The sequence below is a fragment of the Cydia splendana genome, chromosome 19, assembly GCF_910591565.1.
Source record: "Cydia splendana chromosome 19, ilCydSple1.2, whole genome shotgun sequence".
NCBI lineage: Eukaryota > Metazoa > Arthropoda > Insecta > Lepidoptera > Tortricidae > Cydia > Cydia splendana.
In genome coordinates, this window is record NC_085978.1 from 10,010,001 (window position 1) to 10,022,635 (window position 12,635).

The following is a 12,635-nucleotide window of genomic DNA, read 5'->3' on the forward strand; positions in this document are numbered from 1 at the left end:
ACTGCGGACTTGAAACGCCGTAGTTTTAAGAACACCAGATTTTTTATTAGTTTTAAGTATAATTTTAGCTGACTGAAATAATCAACAATTTCTGTTTACTATATGCAGTATTGGAGAATACCAGATTTATGTTTGTGTTAAAAATAATTGTTGTGGCGTGAAATAAACAGTATGTTCTGTTTACTATAATATATATTGTAGAGTTTAACGGGTTTTATATTTGTGTTCAGTAAATCATTACGAGGGCCGCCTTTTAAGTCTTGTCGTTTGCAAATCTCTCACAATTATATAAAAAAAAACTACCATCGTATCAAACTATGTGAATTAAGTATTCAAAAACAATTAAACGAATCATGATTGACCGAACCGTTTTAGTATAGCGTCGAGTTAAAGTTGACAAGTCAGTTGTGAAAATGGAAATTTCATAGGAAAATTTCCGTGCGATAATTTTCTATGACTTTAAATGACGTTTATCGCGACTTCAGTGCTTTACAGAGCTGACTATAGTTTTCATTGACAAAGCATCATGCCTTCTGATTGTGTAACGCTGGTATTTGGAATTTTAACGCGATTGCTCTAGTCTCGGTGATAGACTGGGTGAAGGTCGTCCGAACACCGCGAAAAACCAGGAAAGCATTGAGGCTGTACGGCAGCTGATCGTCGAAGGTCGCTATGTGATATACCGAAAGATAGCAGCTTCTATACGCATTTCAGGGACTACCATTTAAAAAACCTTACATGAAGAGCTAGGTGTAAAAAAAAAAAATTCTCGTCGGACACCACATTTGCTTGCTGCCGACCGAAAAATGGCTCGCACTAGTTAGTGCTGCAAAACTCTACAGCAATTCGATCGAGGAGATACAAAACTCATTTATGACATTGTGAGTGGTGATGAATCTTGGATTTATGCTTATGATCCTGATTCCAAACAGCAATCCACCGTCTGAGTGTTCTAAAACGAGCGGAAACCGACCAAATAAGTCATACGCTCAAGTAGTACTTAAAAAAATAATCGCCTCGTTTGTCGCCAAAAGTGGACACGTTGCCACCATCGTGTTAGAAAATCACAAAACAGTTAGCCCTGACTAGTATATTACAGTTTGCTTACTAGAAGCTATAAGTGAATTCCGAAAGATCAACCGAAAACATCGTATGGTACTGAGCCATGACAATGCAAGCTCACACTCCTCCCGGCAAACAATTGCGATTTTACTAGAGCAAAACGTCGAAATTCTGGACCACCCGCCGTACAGCCCTGACTTGAGCCCTAATGATTTCTTTACTTTCCCTAAAATCATGCAATGTCTTCGTGGTTAATCGTACCGAATACAAGAAGAGGCGGTTGACGTATACAAAACGGCCATTTTGATGTCCCAACTTCGGAGTGGAATAAGTGGTTTCAAAACTGAATCGACCAAATGGAAATGTGTATTAAATATCACAGCAAGTACTTAAAAAAACAATAAATAGTACTTGAGGTTTAAATTGTCTTTAGATTTTACAAACGACAGAACTTAAAAGGCACCCCTCGTATTGCGGACTGAAATTGTAATATACTGTCGAGTGAAACAGAGTTAGGTTAAATATTTTATGTGAGTCTTCGCTTTATCATGCTTTTGTTGCGACGGAGACTTACCTGTTTAACATTATTCTGTTTAACTCGGCAGTAATAAGTACCTACATTGGCTTAGTCCGCAATAATGATGTTTGTGGTATAGGTGTGGTGGCCTGAAACATAAACAGAAAAATCTCAATCCCAAATAATTACTATGAGTAAAATAAAAACAAGCTTTTCTTTTCTAAATTCGTTTTATTTTTAGTAGTACATAACATAAATTATCGGCCGCAATTTTAGTGAGCGTATGGCAAATATAACACAGAGATCATTTTGGTAGCAAACACAACACACAAACAGAACACTCCAATATAACCTTAAATATCACTATAGCAACATATGTATAAATTTTCAATTTAACCGAAATTCGCTTCGTCCGCTTTTGTTCACTACACACAGACACTTTTTTTTGCTAAAACCGGTGATCTAAACAGGAATGCAACCTGATTCATTTATTATTGGCGACACTTGAAATGAACTCTGTCCGGACTTCGGTGACAATGAAAGAATGTTCTGGGCGTTGCGGGCGGCGGCGCGGGGGTGCGGGGGGCCGCAGTTAGCTCATGCCGTGGACAGAACAGTTTTTCGTTACAGGCAAATAATATTTTTCACCTCAGCAGATCGAACAAGGGTACTTTGCTTCTTAAAAACAGTGAGCAAAATGCGATTTTGCTCACTGAGTCATTTTGTCTCACTCAGTGAGCAAAATGCGATCTTGCTCACTGAGTGAGACAAAATTACATTCAAGTGACCTTTATAGTCAAATGTCATTTCAACATGCGGGGTCTAATACAAGTTCGATATCCTTGGGTTCTATTATCTCTGTCCCTCTAGGTATGTTCTCACTGCTTAGGGTGAAAATTTTTGTGTACTACACGAGATCAAAGTTATTTACATCTCGTGCGCTTTTGAATCCCTTACTACGCTCAAGATTCTAAATTAGATTCACTCGCTACGCTCGTTTATCTATTATAGAATCTTTCGCTTGCACGGGACTCAAAATAAGCACTCGAAGAAATATCAAACTTTGATCTCTTGTTGTACAAATAACTATTGTTTAGTGTGCAATAATATTGTAATGCCAACAATTTTTATTGTTGCTGGAACCACTCTTTATTGTTATCAATTCAATTCAATTATTTATTTCAAATCCATATATCCATAATATTGTTAGTAGGTACAACAAATCTTAAAATTAATTAAGGTTAGTGACATTAATTACAAAATATTAATAATAAACCTATCTACATACTAAAAAATAAATATAACTAGGCAACCTAAATGCACCACTTCTCAGCATCTGTGGCTGCCACATGCAGTCTTTATTGTTATCATTAAAAAGAGTATGTTAGACAACAGAGAACGGATCTAGTTATGAGTGAAAATATTCATAGTAATCAAGAAATTTCGAGTAACTAATGGGTATTAAAAATCCGCTAACAGGTACGAGAAAATCTAGTACCTATAAATGAATTACATAAGGTGGACCTTAAACAAAGATTTTGTAATACACACTTTTATTATTGGTGTGTTAAACTAGATGATGGTGAACAGAATTAATAAATATTGTAAACATCGCAATTATTGTAAAGTGTTGTATGCTAAATGCATATTTTTCTCTGTTACTATTAGATTGTTACCAAAACGATATCAGAGTTTTAGTGTACTAGAATATTCTAATATTGACCAAAATATGAGTCTATTAACCATGGCTGAAATCTGTTTTCCTACACCAGAATCATAACTACTATACAATCTGGTAATATTGTAAAATATTTTTTTCTCCGTGTGCATGGGTGATAGAGTGGAACTGGATCCATTTTTTAAATTAAACTGAAGTAATTATTTAGTATTACAGCCTCTTTTATATGAGGCCATCTTTCACGCTAGGAATTTAGCACTAAAAGCCATTGCAAACCAACTAAATCTGTAAAAATCTAAGTGCTCTTCACTATTTCAATCTATCAATTTGAATTTTACCGGGAACCCAGGAATGATAGTAAAATATGGTAATTGATAACGCTGCGCAGAATTCATTTTTTTATCAGTGGCAATCATGCCGCACCCTTATCAATATTTATATCGTTCCTTATGCAAATAGAGATAACCCCTTTACCATCTCATAGAGCATTGCATTAGCGTGGAAGATACAAACTAATAACACAGTGCCGGTATAAGCGTCAGCGCTGCTTGATCGCCTGTCACATATCCAATTTACTTCGTATCTATGAAGGAAGTTACACTTACGTTCGAGATTGTACGCAGTGTTTAGTAAAGTTATACATAGATCTGTGATAATATATGCTACCTACTAAAACGTTTACATTAAAGACAGTCAGTGCCAAAAGTGTAAAGTTTAAATTTATGGCATATTTAACTGAGGAGTTAGGAAGTGACTGCGAGTTAAATCCTTGTAACCTAATTTGGAATTTGTCTACATATATATCAGCATTTCCCAAACTATGGATCGCGACCTATTATTGGTGGGTCGCTAGCGAATTTTGAGTGGGCCCTGACACTACAAGGAAATCTATAAAATATGATCTATTTAATTTCTGCCTACCTATACCTGTTATGTACCAAGGATAAAAGACATGATGAATGATGCGATGGATAATAAATCAACGAAGAAATTTTATTAACACAATATTAGATGTCTTCGTAGATTTCGTTGTTATCATCCATCCGCACCATTCATTACACTGAGTCAATATCATGAATTGGTGAGAGAATATTCGATAAACCACTAGAAAGTCCAACTTCACTTGCTTTAATTATCGCCCTCCTGGACCATCAACGCATTTTTATAAAATTCAATAAAATCTTTATCTTTTTATGCCCAACCGCCAAGGTCAAAGGAACAATGAGTGAATGGAAATAATTGCGAATGATAAAGAACGAAGTAATTCACGTGGAAGGGCCGGGAACGAATGGCGGCCCTAAATCAACCATTTGTGATTTATCGGGGAAATTCGGTGATGTCTGTATATATTACCTACGTGGGCATCGGAAATATTATGCTATTTATTGATAGCGTTCATACTTACTTTTATTCGTTACGGTGGTTGACAGCTATTCATCATATGTAGGTAATATAATAGCTTGATTTTTGGTTCCGATAAATTGTGTGTTTGAATTATTGTATTGTATTCATAAATAACGTTTTTCCCGTTGAAAGCCACATAAATTTACGTCGGGATCGTGCGCGACATATAAGTGGTTATTTTATGTTATAACCAATCCTGAGTTCTTTGGACTTTCGTTAACTACACCAGTGTACGGATATGATAGTCAATTCTTGTCTGCGTAAAAAAAACTGTGACCGTCACTTTCTATACCGCGGTGTTAAAAAGTGACAGTTATTTTATCACGTGGATAAAACCATCCATAATACGCCTGCTGAACGCATTTGCCCCATAGCAAAGCTATTTTCCTTACTTAGGTTGTTCTTTAGCCAAGTCTTTTGTGTTACACGTAACATAATGTAGGAAAATATTTTCCTAAGTCATATCAAACGTCCCTTAAGTATAATAGCAACAGCGAATGATACGTCATATAATGTATAGCGTGTGACCTATGTTTACTTATGTTTCTACGTCGCAAGTAAATGTTTACTTTGCGCATAACACATTATTGAAGTACTCTGTTTCGTTACGTAGACACGCCTGTGTATTAAACGAGTCTATAACAGCTCAGTCTTTATTAATCTAAATATAAACACATAACTTTGCACGTGTTAGAAATAAACATACGTCCTTTTCAATCTAAGTCGCAGGGTTCCTATAACCGATATGTAATAGTAGCAATTCATCATCATCATCATCATCTCAGCCATAAGACGTCCACTGCTGAACATAGGCCTCCCCCTTGGACCTCCATACGTGCCGGTTGGAAGCGACCCGCATCCAGCGTCTTCCGGCGACCTTAACAAGATCGTCTGTCCATCTTGTGGGTGGACGTCCTACGCTGCGCTTGCTAGTCCGTGGTCTCCACTCCACTCCACTCTTCTCTGCGTGCAATGTGGCCTGCCCATTGCCACTTCAGCTTGCTAATCCGGTGGGCTATGTCGGTGACTTTAGTTCGTCTACGGATCTCCTCATTTCTGATTCGATCACGTAGAGAAACTCCGAGCATAGCCCTCTCCATAGCTCGTTGAGCGACTTTAAGTTTTGAGATGAGGCCGATAGTGAAAGACCACGTTTCGGAGCCGTAAGTCATCACTGGTAACACACATTGATTAAAGACTTTCGTCTTGAGGCACTGAGGTATGTCGGACGAAAAGACATTACGTAGTTTCCCGAACGCTGCCCAACCGAGTTGGATTCGGCGGTTGACCTCTTTCTCGAAGTTGGACCTACCTAATTGGACTACTTGTCCTAGGTAGATGTACGAGTCAACAACTTCGAGTACCGAGTTCCCAACAGAGACTGGGATGGGCACAACATTGGCATTTGACATAAGTTTCGTCTTGTCCATGTTCATTTTCAAGCCCACCCGTTGTGAAACTCGGTTGAGGTCATCGAGCATCATGCTGAGTTCCTCCATCGACTTTGCCATGACTACGATATCGTCGGCAAACCGAAGGTGAGTGATGTATTCGCCGTTGATGTTGATGCCAAGTCCTTCCCATTCCAGGAGCTTGAAGGCGTCTTCCATTACGGCAGTAAACAGTTTCGGAGAGATAACGTCTCCCTGCCTTACGCCTCTTCGCAATGGAATCGCCCTCGTGCTCTGCTCCTGTACTCGGACCGACATGGTGGCGTTACTATACAAACACTTCAACACTTCGATGTACCGATAGTCAATATGGCATCGCTGAAGAGACTCAAGCACCGCCCATGTTTCCACCGAATCGAAGGCTTTCTCATAGTCCACAAACGCTAAGCATATATAGTAGCAATTACTAATAAATAACTGCGTATGCACGGAAGTATATTCAAGGTCTAATGCAGCCCACAGTCATTATACCTACTTAAATATCAGATTCCATAATGATACGATGGAAATGCAGTGAAAGGAACGTAAGACGTATAACTGCAGTAGATAATTAATTACCTGTGCAGTTTCTCAGATTTGTCAAATAATAAGTTTAACAACCTTAAGGGTTAAATTTACCTCTTTTATAATCAACTTAAATATCATTTTATTCATTTATAATTTACCTTCTGATTTCGTAATGTTGCTTGGATACAATACAAAGGGGGGTTAGGTACAGTAAAATTTTCGAGCATTGTTTTTTATTCATCGTAGTAAATCCTAATTGAAAAATATTGGAATAACCTTTCTAAAATAAACAAAAAGCAATAAAAGTAATCTAGCTCTTTCGAACGCGACTTCAGGGCTTTCTGGCATTTCGAGGCGCGTTTTTGTGTAAACAGCCATATTTAATTCAGAGTCTGGCGAAGGTTGGGGTTAGCTGTCGACGTTGTGAAAACTTACCAACACTGGGAATGATTTCTCTTTCAACCTTTTCTGATAAGGTATAAAATAAGCCTCTATCTACTTTTATTAATGAAGAGTAGAAGCGTTTACGTTCAAAACAGGTTATTTTCTTTGAAAGAGTAGAATTTTAATTTCTAAGAAGCTGCCCTCTTTTTGTTCGTGTTTGCATAAAATATAGTAATATTTTTTCTGTAATCTACGCCGTCGAATTTCATTATAACTTAAAACAGTATGGCTACGACGGCGTTGAAAATTATATTCACGATTACTCAAAGTTAAAATCGTATACCTACGTGAACCTACTTAACTTGAAATAAGTGTTTAGGTAAGTGGACTTGAGAGAGGGATTATTTTCTATTTAATATTTTAACTCCAGCCAATGTCTTCCTTGAAAATATCAATAAAAATACAAATAGACAATGAATTGTGATGGGCAGGAATTGAAGTGAGACTCATGATAAGGACAGTGGCAGTGATCACAGTGCATTATGGAAATTCTACGCTTCACCCTGGTGCCGCTCGCACTCACCATCGGACTGACTTATTTGAATGTCAAGAAGTGAGTTAATCACCCTATTACCATTTCCACATATCATGATCTTCAGTCATCTTATCGGCATCCTGTCATTTTATCACGGCTGCCAGTACATAAATCTTGATTATACGATCTAGTGCCCGCAATTATACGAAATTCGATTGCATTATACGAGTACAAAATTTAAAACAAAACGATTAATTATAAATCGATTTTTAAAAAACTGGCGAATTTCGATTTTTGCGGTAAGCCCCCAAATTGCGGAGATCTTTCTCTTTTACTCCAATGAAGGCGTAATAAGTGTGACAGAGAAAGATGCCCGCAATTTGCGAACTGGGATTTTCGCTGTTATAGCCCACGTTGACGTGTATTTAAGTAGTTGCCGTTCCATGAAATCGTATAACATTATTGGCACACTGTTTTATTGAAGCATTGTCAGTAGTTTGACATCGGTGTTTTTTTATCGTATCCAATTATACCGATTGACCAACTATACGTAATAGATAACCGAAAAGAGAACCTATATTATTTCATTAGTGTCTAGTATACTTGCCAAAAGTCGCTCGATTTCATGCATCTAACGCGGCTTGACATGTGAAGTTGCGCGATGCGAAGAATTAGGTATATTATCGTATGTTTCAATTTAGGTTTCCTACTGCACGATATATTCATCCTAATCTAAGAATATGTGCCTTAGGAGACTCAATTGCTTATTGCGCGATTGTAAATTCGAGTTAAGTAAGACATTCCGCTTCCATTGCGGGGTTTAATAAGGAAAACAATTGATTGTCTTCGCGAACATCTAAGAAGGAAACATTAGTAGGTGTGGTAATTCCTGGAATTACGACGTTCTTGTTCACTAGCTTTAACTTTAATTTTAAACTTTGTTATAATAGCGGACGAAGCTTCAGATATAGGAAATACTATTTTGGTTGAATGTTAAATTATCAAATATTTGCGAATGTCAGTTAAACCGCACAAATAAAGCTATTAAATGCTACGCTTATAAGAGTTATAAGTGCACTTCATAGTTATATTTGCGCCATTAAAAGCTTCCGAATATGAATTGAATGTCGTGTTTTTTTTTTTAATAAAAACCTTTATATAAGGGTACTTATAACAGATTTCTAGGTCTACTATGCCAATAGGCAATTATTCAGTAGAATTTATATTTTGGTATTGTATTGTGATGCTCTCGTTCTTCACTAGCTTTTCAATCAAGTCTGGACTGCTGCTATTGGCTTTCAGATGGAGTTGAAGCGCTCAATATAAACGTGCATTACTTACCTTTACGTCTTTAACCTTAATAAGCTAGTTTATTATGAATTATGATATTTATTTATTGTACACCAGTCATTAAATCAATTTTACGAACACAAACAAAATTACGAAATGGCTAAAAAATTTTACACTTTTAATGATTTTACATCAGAATAAGTCATTAGATAGATTATCACAATATGTATAGTGACTTCAGTCAACTTTACTCCATAGTCGTTCGACTTTTCGTAAAACAGAGCTGATTTGATGCGTCAGTAAAATAGCCTATTTAACGTTATAAGTTATAAGGTGCCTCTTAAATCGATTACTTCCACCTAATAGTTCTTTCTCTTGTCCACAGGAACGCTTACAGTAGAAGAGGTGTACAAGGACAGAGACCAGTTCGCGGGGCTGGTGCGCGAGGTGGCGGCGCCCGACGTCGGCCGGATGGGCATCGAGATCCTGTCCTTCACGATCAAGGACGTGTACGATGACGTCCAGTACCTGCAGAGCTTGGGCAAGGCGCAGACGGCGGCGGTGAAGCGCGATGCGGATGTTGGCGTCGCGCAGGCCAATAGGGACGCTGGCATCAGGGTGGGTAACTTCTACTCGATTGTGCAATTTTTCAATTTCCCTTTCACAAGACCAGTCGAGACCCTGTCGTTCACGATCAAGGACTTGTACGATGACGTCCAGTACCTGCAGAGCTTAGGCAAGGCGCAGACGGCGGCGGTGAAGCGCGATGCTATGTTGGCGTCGCGCAGCCCGCTCGCCGCGTAGATGATGAGGAAGGTGGTGAAAAACGCAGCTTTGAATGAGCTACAGGCCAATGTTTTGTTTGTTCAGAAATAGTTAGTGCCATTGTTGCTATACAATGTTTATGCTATGATACCGTCAACCATCACCTTCTAGTTGGCCTATCGCGAGGCCAGTAATTGCAGACTATCATCATCTCGTTTTTTCCAAGAACACACAGGCACTAGGTTTTATGACCTTCCAACTGAGACGGAAACTAGACCTTATTGGGATTCATTAGGGTTTTCCACGATATTTTACTCCACCGAAAACCAATTGGTTTTGTTTACTCCGACAAAGTTTGTGCCATTGTCACTATAGGTAACGAATTGAAATATAGTTGATGTGCGTATGAAATGTATGAATACAGGCATTAATGACAACCTAAATTCTGTAACTGACAAATTGAGTTGATTTGAATAGAATCTAATTGATGAAAATGACCTCACTACAGACAGACCTTGACAAGAAATGGATCTTAACACCTTATTTAGTGGTGACGCAATCACGAACATTTTATTTATATTTTGTGCTTTTTGAGATACTTTTATACTTTTACTCCTGTGCACGGGCGTAGCCAGGGGGAGGGTTTTGGGGGTTCAACCCCCCCCCCCCCCCCGCGAAAAGTTCAGAATATTAACATTCATAGAATTAAAATAAGAACTTTTATACTTTTACTCCTGTGCTGTGTCGTCACTTACCATGAGTTGTGAGTTGAAAATCGTATATTACGTACTGCAACCGAGTAGGTAGTACAAATACGAGACCTAAACTGTTTACCAGACATCACAAAAAAATATGTATGTGCAAATCAAGAAAGTAATGTCTGTGACTTTTTTAACGTGCTCTTTGGTTTATCTTCAGGAAGCTGAATGCGAGAAGAGTGCCATGGACGTGAAGTACTCGATGGACACCAGGATAGAGGACAACACCAGGATGTTCAAGCTGCAGAAGGCGCAGTTCGACCAGGAAGTCAACACAGCTGTAAGTGGAAATTTCCTGCATCAAACAGAAAGTGTTCTTGACACTGAAGCTTCCTATCTTTGTAGGCTGTTAAAAAAATGAAATGAATAAAATAAAATAAAATGCAACGCAACTCAAGTGACCCTAATATATAACACATATGGGCAAGCCTTATATCATTATTCTTGCGTGTTTGGCAATAAATTTAACTTTGGTTTTATCTTTGTATTGCAGAAAGCCGAAGCAGCTTTAGCGTACGAGTTGCAAGCCGCGAAGATTAAACAGAAAATTCGTAACGAAGAAATTCAGATCGAAATTGTGGAGCGCCGTAAACAAATAGAAGTATGTCCGTCCGTAGATGCAAAACTTATACCTTTTGAATCTCGAAAAGAAACAAACAAGCGGAAGATTGCATCCAAAAAAACCGGCGGTTTGCTTACCCAGCTGTCATAGGAAAACTGGGTTATGAAAAATTTCCAGTATTTCTTCTGGCATAAAATAGTACTACTCTTACACTTACTTATGCATGGATGCATTGGGACAGTGGGGAACCTAATCTTCATATGAGAATCCTCTTAATTACCCTTTAAATGATCGGCAAAGCAACGTTAATATTTGATATTACTCTGTTTGCTAACACCTTCAGACTATAGTATATAACTTACCAATTTACCATCGTGGTATGAAAGATGCGCCATAACCGTTAATTTGTGGGTTACAGGTGGAGCAGATGGAGATCCTCCGTCGCGAAGAGGAGCTGGTATCTACGGTGCGTCTGCCTGCCGAGGCCGAGGCCTACCGCCTACAGGCCATCGCCGAGGGCAAACGGTGAGTTTATCTGCTTATTCAAACAATCAACCATGTCTGTAATTAACCACAAACACTAGCAACAATCGTCTTATGTAAATTCGTCTTAGGTATTAATTTTCGTCAATTTCCCTTGCTACATAACTTGACTTTTCCTTACATCTTGCTTATCTTGTTTCCAGCACCCAAACGGTGGAAGGCGCAAAGGCCGACGCCGAGCGTATTAAGGTCCTCGGTCTGGCCGAGGCTCTGGCCATCGGAGACGTCGGTAAGGCCGACGCTGAGCGCATGTTGGCCAAGGCCAAGGTGTACAAGCAGTACGGAGAAGCCGCGCTCATGGCACTGGTTCTCGAGGCCCTGCCTAAGGTAAGAACATGATGTTCACCTGTTCGAAAAGTTAGTCATCTACGTAGCTATAAACAATGAAGGTCCTAGATGAGAACCTTGCGGTACACTCAAGAGGGCCCAGATTTATTATAAATATTGGCTAATTATCATTAATTTCTGGTGTCACAAGAGCTCTTACACGAGCCCTAGAGCTAACCAGTGCAGCATCCATCTCGTTACTATTCTGTCGCTTATTAATAATGGATTGCCCACCCTATCAGACGCCTGACCGATTTCGATTCACTTGGGTTTTAAATACTTCGAAATATATTTGGCTTTACAAGTAGTCACGTACCTAATCTGTTTGATTTTTTCAGATCGCGGCAGAGGTGTCGGCGCCGCTGGCCAAGACGGACGAGATCGTGCTGATCGGCGACAACGGCGCCACGGGCGAGATGGTGCGCCTGGCCGGCGGCCTGCCGCCCGCCATCAAGACGCTCACCGGCCTGGATCTCACCGCGGTACGTACGCGTACGATACACACACCCTAAACAACTGTTGCATATTGCATAGCAACATCCAAATATTTTCTTTGAATGACTTCAAATCATTTTTCTTCCCGCCGTAGAATGCTTTCCCCACGAGTCAAAAATAGGGGAATAAACGCAAAAAACTGGACGACTTCGGAAAAGGGATATCAAACGCCACTTTTCTTTCACGAGTATAATGGTTGAAAATCGGAATATTCGGAATAAAAAGTCGTTATTTTTATGTCGATGTACTTATTACAATTCTGTGATCTGACAGAATGTTAAAGCTGTCATGAAGGAATTCAAGATCGTTGCCGACATTTTAACGTTATCACTTCACTTCAGATTCGGGAGGTTACTC

General features: G+C 39.0%; 1 protein-coding gene across 4 annotated transcripts in view; it reads left to right on the forward strand.

The window, feature by feature from the left end:
- The window catches only part of LOC134800209 (flotillin-2), a 395,117-nt gene that overhangs the window by 380,634 nt on the left and 1,848 nt on the right, over positions 1-12,635 (forward strand). For 3 of the 4 annotated variants that reach the window (XM_063772701.1, XM_063772702.1, XM_063772705.1), the window contains 6 exons: positions 9,214-9,446; positions 10,512-10,631; positions 10,845-10,952; positions 11,332-11,438; positions 11,600-11,783; positions 12,122-12,265. In XM_063772701.1, the coding sequence (XP_063628771.1) occupies positions 9,214-9,446; positions 10,512-10,631; positions 10,845-10,952; positions 11,332-11,438; positions 11,600-11,783; positions 12,122-12,265 (896 nt within the window). Of the gene's footprint in view, positions 1-7,322; positions 7,617-9,213; positions 9,447-10,511; positions 10,632-10,844; positions 10,953-11,331; positions 11,439-11,599; positions 11,784-12,121; positions 12,266-12,635 lie in introns of those variants that run through there. The other variant, XM_063772703.1, reaches the window with a different exon arrangement.